Source organism: Protopterus annectens, chromosome 13.part0 (genome assembly GCF_019279795.1).
Source record: "Protopterus annectens isolate FY-2018-M chromosome 13.part0, PAN1.0, whole genome shotgun sequence".
Taxonomy (NCBI): Eukaryota; Metazoa; Chordata; order Ceratodontiformes; family Protopteridae; genus Protopterus; species Protopterus annectens.
The window spans coordinates 1,145,420,418-1,145,430,831 of record NC_056747.1 but is presented as its reverse complement, the minus strand read 5'-3'; the positions used below and the strand labels follow the sequence as shown (position 1 = coordinate 1,145,430,831).

Sequence of the window (10,414 nt, the reverse complement as noted above, 5' to 3'; positions counted from 1 at the left end):
TGCTTGAATGCTATTATTTCTGTGGCTTCTGAACAGGTCTTGTTAACAGAGCAGATAAACAGAAGATTCTTTTCAGCTGTACATGTTAGGATAAAGTAGAAACAAACTAAGAGTGACAAACTGGAGGGAACAAACAGGAGGCACGTGGCAGACTAGGAAGGACAATGCTTTGTAAACACTTCGTTTTACTTTTGGGGAAGAACATGTCTGCATCAAGAAGGAAAACTCTGGGTGAAAATGCAGATGATGCAGGCCAGACTGGCAGGGACACAAACTATGCTGCAGTTTTTTTTTCTTTTTAAGTAAAAAAGAAACATTGAGGCCTAGGTAAGTCTAATCAGTTAACATTAAAACAAATCAAAAATGAAAAAAAGAAGGTTTTGTAAGAAAACCATTTAAAAGCATCTCTCTCTCTCTCTTGCTCTTTTTATCCCTCAGTTTATTAGTCTATAATGCACTGTTTATAGCATCACTAAACTTACAAGATTAATAGACCGCACTGACAGAAATATTAAATAAGGGGCAAGCAGGGTGAATATGATGTCTTGCAAGGTTCATTGATATAAAGTTTCAGCAGCATGTCAATAAAGCGGTAATGCAGAATGACATATGTTGTGTAACACCAGTAATACCAGTATGTTATTTTTTTAAAGAATGGGGTGAAAGACTACTTAACAAGTATAGCCAAGCATGTTGATTCAGTGGCCTGATTCCTACCTGTGGTAGTGCTCCACAATTTCAGGAATAGTTTGGGGATCCAGAATTCCAATCAGACAAGCACTATTCATTGTTTCTTGCCATGAAGAAAAGCAGCAGTAGCGTCTCTGTGGTTTATAGCCCTCTCATGAAGGGGGAAGAAGACAATAAGGTTTTCTTAGAATTTGGGGGTGGCATTGGCAAATATTCTATAACTATATACCTCATGCTGTGTGTGACTGACTGCAAGTATGTAACTTCAGATAAAAGAGAGAATGAAAACAAGGTGAGGTCCCTAAGGATGATGCTAGCCAGCTTCTTCAATTCAATCACTGTCATGAGGAACTAGATAGAAAACAAGTGACAAAATCCTGACTAGTTCAATTCCCTTAGCCCTTATTTACCTCATATGTGATCTTGAGCAAGTCACTTTACCAGACATTGCTCCTAAGTCACCCTTGTAAAAGGATTGTGTGTCTAGTAGGCCTATATGGTAAACAGTTACAATTATTAAACCTTCATAGATGGCCTACACAACTGTATATTACAGAGTGGAAATCCCTTGCCAGAGGTGAGAATGGACACACCTTATAAAGATCAACAGTCAGATTTATCAAATTTTTGCACTGGCATAGAAGGCAATATACAGTTGAAAACTTACACCCATGCAAATGAGAGAAACTGGAATGCATATGAGCACAGCATAATCTACAAAAGCACCATCAGAATATTAGATGCAAGACGATCATCTGTTTGGGCCATATGTAGTACACAGCATGGGCTCTCTGAACACATGACTTCCCGATAAATCAGTATGGTTCCTTATTTTCTTTATGTGTTATGCTACTAATTACACTGCACAATCACTCTGATGATGCAATAACCATATATATGATATTCTTACTACCATCCAATTACAACTATTCTCAATACCAACCTAAAAATCCTGGCACTGGGGGAGAGGATACTTACATTAATTATCTGTTATTTATTATTGGTGAACATGGCAGGATTAGCCATCAGATGGTGTGGACATTGGTTGTAGATGATGGTCACTGCTGATGTGACTCCCCCGACCCCATGTGTAACAATGGGAAAAAGGGGGGTTTGGATGGATAAATGAATTTATTATTTGTTTACAGTTAACAGGAAAGTTATAACTGGGCATAACCCATTTCATTTCAGACCTATGGAGAAAACGTCCACAATTATATAAGAGAAACGTAATGGACCCCACATTATAGGCTTTTACTGTGCTTTTAGTAAAATTAAACAGTAAAGGCTGACTGGTAGTATAGCCGGATGCAGCTTATGCAAACAGACTGCGAATCATATACAAGTCATGTGTATGTGCTCTGCTATTTTACAACCAGCAGCACACTGCATGATGCATGGGTACTTCACAGCTGCAGTGCCTATGAAGTTTTCATATCATTACCATGTTCACATGTGAGACTCTTCATTAGGTTATTTTGTTTCTTCTACATCCTGGGTGAATAGATGCTAATGTTTCAACAGATACTGCATTTATTCTTGCTCTTGTGGCCTAAGTCATTTCCTGAAAAAGTCCAGAAAAAAAATCATTTTGCTTAATTGAGGAAAAAAAATGATCCAGTGAAATCAAAATTAAATGTGAGTCTGCTGGTTTGTATTCATTTCCTAATGAGTGACACAAATCATTGGTGTATCGTGCTCCTGCCATCACTTAACATTAGACTGAAAATTGCAGCTCCAGAGGTCATGCCGGTCATTGTCACAAACTGAAGACTTTGGGCAGTGGCTGAAATCATAGCTCAGGGGCTACAGAGAGGAGGGTGTACAAGGTTCATGCTACAATGCATGGCTAACCAGGAAATAACTCCAGATTCCTGACTAACATTCTGTCTTCTATCAAAACTAGAATTACCAGTTGCAGGCAAAGTCTATGTACATGAAGTCATAAATACTCAGAAACACTAGCTGTATTATAGTGTGCCTCTCCATACTTCTCACTTGTCCAGATTTTCACAGAATGTCCAGATTTTTGCCTCATATTTTTGTTCTGTTCCTGATAAAATTTGTGGTTTTCTGCATTTCTGTGGTGAATAAGTGAGGACTGAAGTCATGACATAATGACAGGTATTTGAGTTTCAGACTCCATATCCTTCAGAAAATGTATGGTAACACAAGACTTTTCATTTTATCAACTTTCTAACAGCAATATTTAAAATTTGTCCCTATTTTGGGGGCTTTGTCCTGCTATTACTTTTGGCTTTGTCCAGACTTTTTGGGCCCAGAAGCTGAGAGCTATGTACCTTTCTTGTATCCAGTCACTTCATTTATTCTGTAATTACTTGCTTAATCCAGATCAGGGTAGAGGAAGGACAGGGGTAATCCTTCTACTAAGTGGTCACAAGGCACCGCTATGGGTAATTTGGAGGAGTGCCGGTACACCTAAGCTGCATCTGTAGGATCTGTGAGGAAAAAGGAGTACCCAGTGACGCAGGAAGGATGTGCAGACTCTGCAGACAAAACACTGAAGGTGAGAACCAGAATAGAGAACCAAGCAGTGAAGTGCAGTAATTATAACTGTTTCACTATTGTGTCATCATGTTTTAGCATATGAAATACTTAAAGACTTGCTGTTACTGGGAATATGATCTTGGTTAGTATGCCTAGAATATGTTGCATCAACTCTGACAAGAAAGTCATAGGTAGCTTCTGACCTATGGTCGTTGGGGTTACAGTATTTTCACATGCAGCTCTGTTATGTGGGTGAATCTATATAGGTGGAAGCTTTGTGGATACTGTAATGCATGTGCCTGCAATGTAGCATTGCACTAGTGTGCACATGGGCACCTCCAAATGCTAAAACTTTGCTTTTATGGTGTGACAGGATTTAAAAAAAAAAAAAGTACAGAATAAAGCCTTGGTACTCATCATACCAAATATGTGCTGTCATCTCAAATTACAGATCAGAGAAAGGCATTTCCTTTCCAGTCTCTAGAGCAGGGAGCAGAAATGTCCTTTGGACCCCAAGAGAAGAGGAAAAAGCCAAAAAAGGAGTTAAATGGAGCTGGAAATTGCAAGCCAATCGCTGACAACATTGTTATCAAAAGGATAAAACAGAAATAGTACTATCTGTTTTAGTCCTTCTGAAAACTTGTAATATTTTATCTTTACTTTCTTTTTCTCTTAACGCTGAGAAATGCTGGCACAGTTTTAAAGCACCCTTTCCACATTTCTGTTTCCTGTTTAACTTTGGGGGGGGATGGTTGAACTCACTAATCTTAGGTCACTAGTCGGTTCACACACTCCCTTTCTACAGATGTCATGAAAGTTTTTTTTCTCCTGGTTGTTTTTGTTTATAATTCTTCTGCGTGTTTTCTTTTTTTTTTTTTTTTTTTCAGACTTGCCCAGCCCGTTTAGAATGTCAGCAGCCTATACAACAGGAACCTTCAGGCAAAAAGGTTTGTTCCCTTGTTCATCTCTGGGCTGTTGTACGTTTGCTGGTTTGTGAAACTGAACTCTTCTGTTTCTTATGATCATACACATAAAGAACTATTTCAAAGATTCGGTTTAAAAGAGAAATTTTTCATCATGTTCCAAATGTAACTGATTGTCTTCAAGTAACAAGGAAAACATATCATCTAGGTTTTTCACTAACAGCTGTGAGCATGCTGTCCGCCTCTGCAGTATTATGTGGATACATTTTTTTTTTTTTCTTTTAATTCTCGAACGTGTTCTGCTATTTATTCTTTGAATCTGCTTTCAGCATTTATTGGTGGAAGTCAACTCTGAGTCTGTATAAGTGACCGATGCTACAGTGAGCTACTTACAAGATTGTCTTCCTGTTACAAGCATCCCAGGCACAAGTGTGAGCTGCTGATAAGAACAGATAACACAAGAGTCCCTCAATAATGTTTTAACACGCAAAAGTTTTTGACTTGTTGCAAGGGGATTATAGGACTATGGGAGTATGGGAGTTGCATTTGTTTGAGTCCTAACTGCTTTCATGAAGACTTAGATTTGCTTTTTAAAACAAAATGAGCTACCTTTCTACATTCAGGGTCACAGTAACACCTCAGCAGCATGGCACAGCTGACCAGCAAGATGGCAGAGAGACAATCACTGAAACAGGCTGTAACAGCCCTGGTCAAAATGTGATGAAGGGCTGTGGAGGTAAGTCAAAGCAGTTTTAGGGGGCAGAGGGCTGAATGTTGTGTTGCATGCAACTAATGTTTTTGTTCCACACTTTTGATATTTTATACATTTACTGATTTGTTTGTTAACAAATTAAGTGGATTGATCCTTGCGTGTCTTTTTTAGTCAAAACTGGAGAGATAGATAAATTATCAGAAACAGAAGAAACAGTGTGAAATAGAAATAAATTAGAGATGTAAAATAACTGATAGGGAAGGTTTAACCAAAATAACCATACTGTAACAATAATTGCAATGTCATTAATAAATAGTCTATAGTTAAGTATGGAAAATGACATATTAATTAGCACCTAATTCAGTCAGTAGCCTACCTTATAGCTGCAAAGGAATAATTAAAATGTGATAAAATTGACCTGGATGTTCGCATACTTGTCACTGTTCCAGCATACCAGTTAAAGACTCATTTGTTTGTGGAGAAGGCAGACACCTTAATATGTGACCTAAAAGGGTGCAGATTTGCTTGGGAATCAGAGGAGCTTTAGCATTATCTAAGCTCAGATATACATGCACCATGGTGCAAGAGCTATCCTTAGCTGCTTTGGTAGTCTGTTCTTAATTACTGACCCTAAAACAGAAAAAGCAATGTTATGCGAAAATGACTGGCTGCAGGGGAATTATAGGACTGTGTGACTGTGGGAATTGCATTTCTTTGACTCCTAACTGCAAGAGGCAGGGGCTATGATTAGAACAGACTATGGCTCATGAAGATTAAGGTAGGATGCTCAGGCAAGGTGTAAGTGTGTTGGATGGTCCTGGGGTGGCCCTGGGGATGGCCAGTGGTTAAGGTTTTGTAATTTTGAGATATGGAAGCACAGCATTTATGCTGTTTCAATTCCTATTAACCAGAAAGCTCAGCTTTAGGAAAAAAATGTGTCACCATCAAATGTCAGACAACACAAGCTGCTATGATTTGTGTTGTAGTTCATGATTTGATTCCTTCTGCCTCACTTTGACTACTGAGCGAGTCCGAGCAAATCACTTTAGAAGAATGTGCTCCCAGGTTGAGTCTGAAAAAAAGTTCTGGTGAATCAGTGCTCTATGCGAGCAAACAAATACAATTAAATAAATAGGGGTTGTTGTGTCTAAATAATAGTAATATAGTCCCAGTGCTGGACTATGGGTTGAGACAGTGTTAATAAGCCATGTTGTGCAAATAATGTCTGAATCTTTACAAACTGTACTTACAGTATAGCTCTGAGCAAGCCACTTAGCCAGACCACTACAAGCAAAGGAATCTAATGTTTCTCACCAGGCTAATAAAGGTTAAACAAATTACTTTAAACTGATTCTGGGCAGTGTCAGATAATTAACCAACATATTTAAGAAGGAAGTCTGATTTTAAAACAATTTCCTCAAACTGGGACACGCTGAAGTTTTATTGTTTCAGTGTTCTGTCAGCAAGACTTATTTCTTCTGCGTTTTAAACTGCTGGTTAATTTATAATTGGACCTAGAAATAGTAGTTCACTAAATATTAAACTTAAACACATAAGAGTTTGGGGGAAGGGTATACAAATTCCATTGCATTTGTGATTCAGTGAAATTATTAGAAGTAACCAGTGTGAAGCTTGTCAAAACTGGACTCAGATAGTTATTTTAGACAAATACTTAAAGCACAAAGACATATTTTATAATGCATTTACTGCCCTGCACAAAAGCTGTTTATTAAAGGACATCTGAACTTCTGAAATTATCCGCAAACATTTCTATTAGATTTGGGTTTGTACAACTGTGCTACTAAATATTTAGCCTGTTTTTTTTCTGTCTAGATTAGAAAATCATTGAGCCAAAATGTTGATATTTAAATTGAGCATACCTAAAAATCATAACTGGACAGCTACTTTTCTTGTATTGTCTACAGTGCCCTTTGCATACCCCTTAACTGTCCAGAATTCTGCAGAATGTCCAGACTTTTGCTTCAGACTTTTGGTCTGTTCTTCATAAAATTTGTGGTTTTCTGGCAAATATTTGTGGACTGAAGTAATTAAATCATGACAGACGTTTGAGTTTCAAAGTTCATATCTTTCAAGGAATGCACACTAATGCAAAACCTGTTATTCTAACAACTTTCTAAGTTTATAAAAACAATATTTCGGATCTGTCTGCATTTCTGGGCTTTTGTCCACCTATTGTTTTTAGCTTTGTTCAGAGTAACTGTTCTGAGAGGTTGAAATGTATGTCCTTTTGTAAATAGTTAAATTCAATTTATATGAAAATTGAAACTAGATGGATGTCTTTCTTTTCTAAATTCCACCTGTACCCTTACCTTGAAATTTTTCTGATTATTTATCTAAAAAACAAAAATCTAAGAGAAGATCTGACTTTGTGGCCTAGAGGGATGACGCCAAGACTCTGACCAAGAAGGCTTGATTTGACTAGTGGCTAAGGAGCTGGACAATCCAGAGATGAACAAATGGATGTAAGCCACACACACACTAGCATGCCTATTCTAGGTATGAGGGAAATGGTGGTCCCAGACAGCTAAACTACTCCCATGCAAGCAAATGCTTGCATAAAAACACTATACATAAGACCAGGGGGATTTGAACTTCACATTCCAAACCATAATTGCAACCCTCACAGGTATGAGTTTGGAAGCACGTCCACACTGGGTGAAGGAGTAGAACAACTTTTATTTATTTATTTAACATTTGTTTACGTGGACACTCCAACTTGGAATGAGACAATTTTAGAGGAGGCCTGAGGAGAAAAGCTCCAGACATATGTCTTTGTAACACTGGAGGAAACCAGAGCACCCAGAGAAAACCCACACGAATGAGGGAGGACATGCAGACTCCACACAGAAGGCACTCCAGCCACGAATCAAACTGGTGAACATCTTGCTGTGAGGTGACAATGCAAACCACTGCACCGTCCACCTTCATTGTGATCTGGCTATTCACATTAGCCAGCAGGGTATGGGGTTATGTTACTTATCTAATATCCCCTGAGGGCTGCTTTTATGACACATCTTGAGAATGGTGGTGCTGATGGCTGGCAAGCAACTGGGAAAAATAGGTTAAAAAAGAAACCTTGAGAACTAGGCAGATCTGGGAGTCAGTAGCAAAGAAAAAAATAATATAGAAAGAGGAACAGGCACAGCTGACTGTTCATATCATATTATATGCCTTGTAAGTATGCGTTATACATTTTGTATGCTGTTAAATATTGTCCATTTCTTAGAAACAGGCCACAATCTAAGAAGTCAGGATAGGTCTCACCTTCTAAGGTCAGCATGTATACTAATATTTACTGAGAAGGTGTTTAGTAAAAGAACCCTAGTAACGTGGAATGTTTTTCCTCAAAAGTATAAAATTATGACAGTCTATTTGATTTTTGAGAAAAAGCGGTAAGAGATCCAGAATAAGCCATTTACAAAAATAATATAATCTAGATGTTCTGTGGTACCTTGAAAATACTTCCAGTTTTGATTTTACAAAAACCTGTTAGTAACTGTAAAATACTGTGCATTATGGCTGTATGTAAGATATATTTTACCTACCCTATTTATATATTGCTTTATGCATGCTATATTCTGCCTTGATTATATATTGGGTTAGTCTTCTTTGTTTATATATAATGCACTATATGCATAGCTGATTGTAATTCTATATTTATTACGTATATTTATCTTTTGTCAGGGTGGCTTATACCATGGCTGAAAAGGGTCTTGTTTTTTGGACCATTTCACTTCCCCAGTTAACAAACTAAATAAAATAAATGAACAAACAAATAAACTAATTTTAAACCCCAGATGAGTAAACGGGTGAGGTGTGAGGGACACATTCAAGTTCCTGTGAAAGCTCTAAAATATCCAAGACAAGTCACATCTTTCAAAAAATATTTTACCAGCGCACAGAAGGGTTGGGAGGTGGTATAATGCTTAAGTTGTTTAGCTTATACTTACAAGGTACAGAGCTTGATTTTTACCTCTGAAAAGGAAACTGGCTAAGCTTATAGCAGTCTATAAGGGCAGTTATCCTGGTACCTACTTATGAATGAAGACAGATGGAATGAACATAAGGCAGTTTTAATAAAAATGAGGCCAGTTTTAATAATCATTGGGAGAGTGGTGTCAGTTGTCCTGTAAGGAAATAGATAGAATAAAAAAGGATGCAAAAAATAGTGGAGTAAGAAACAAGGGTGACTAGATATTTGGCTGAGTAGTATTACTATGGATTGTAATGAATTTTGGTAGAATAATGATGGTGTTTTAGGCACTGTGACAGGAGGGAAAAGGGGACACTGATGGCATCACAGAAACATGGGCTAGCGGTGGTAAGATAGAGCAGACATGAAGATGCTTGGGCAAAGGTTGTTCACCAATACAAGATAAAGGAGAGACAAATTTGAAGTAGAAATCTACCTAAAGAAGGGCATCAAATGGCAGCTCAAAATGGAAGAAGAACACCGTCTCATGAACACAGCAACGGAAAAGCAAGATCAAAAGCTAGGTGGTGCAGGCTGGCAGTTAAGAAGGGGGCAGCACTGCTGGAGAAGTGCAGTGTACTGAAGGGGGAGCACTGGTGGTAAAGTGCAGTGCACTGGAAGGGGGAGCACTGCTGGAGAAGTGCAGTGTACTGGAAGGGGAGTACTGCTGGAGAAGTGCAGTGTACTGGAAGGGGGAGCACTGTTGGAGAAGTGCAGTGTACTGGAAGGGGAGCACTGCTGGAGAAGTGCAGTGTACGGGAAGGGGGAGCACTGCTGGTGAAGTGCAGTGTACTGGAAGGGGAGTACTGTAGGAGAAGTACAGTGTACTGGAAGGGGGGAAGGGGAGCACTGCTAGAGAAGTTCAGTGTACTGGAAGGGGGAGCACTGGTGGAGAAGTGCAGTGTACTGGAAGGGGAGTACTGTAGAAGTACAGTGTACTGGAAGGGAAGCACTGCTAGAGAAGTTCAGTGTACTGGAAGGGGGAGCACTGGTGGAGAAATGCAGTGTACCAAAAGTGGGAGCACTGCTGGGGAAGTGCAGTTTACTGACCCACAGAAACATCATGAAAGGAAGATTAGAGACTAAATGAGTGAGACAGGATGAAAACTGTTATAGTTATGGGAGATTGGACTCTGTAAGGACTGAAAAAAGCTAAGTGGTTATAAATAAAATCTTTGCTTCAGGCTGGCTTTTTACAAAGGAAAGCAATGAGAGGTACAATGTAGGAAAGAGGCAGAACAGAAAAGGAAAAGCAATGGACAGCTGTCACAATAGAGAGGGGGAAGGGTGAAAGGGAAACGGCTTTTCTAAAAATGGTTAGAACACAGCACAGGGGCCAGATGGGCTTCGTGCCCATGTCTTGAGGAGTCTGGCCACTTTGTTAACAAATACGTAGATGGAGACTTTCAGTAGATTGCTGACCTCTGTGGATGTGGTTGAGGACTAGAACCCAAATCTGGTGACCTTATACATGGGTATAAACATGAAAATTCTGGGGCATTTAGCAATTGTACTGACACTGAAAGTGATGAACAGCATCATGAGGGAGAGACTGGTCACTTTCCTAGAGAACATAATCTCCAGAAC

General features: G+C 38.9%; 1 protein-coding gene across 1 annotated transcript in view; it reads left to right on the top strand.

Annotated features, from left to right (window-relative positions):
- Positions 1-4,145: 4,145 nt before the first annotated feature.
- LOC122788162 (myosin light chain kinase, smooth muscle-like) overlaps positions 4,146-10,414 on the top strand; it is a 943,334-nt gene continuing 937,065 nt past the window's right edge. The window contains exon 1 of the mRNA XM_044055140.1: positions 4,146-4,857. Coding sequence (XP_043911075.1) covers positions 4,722-4,857 — 136 coding nt within the window. The 5' untranslated portion in view covers positions 4,146-4,721. The remainder of the gene's footprint in view (positions 4,858-10,414) is intronic.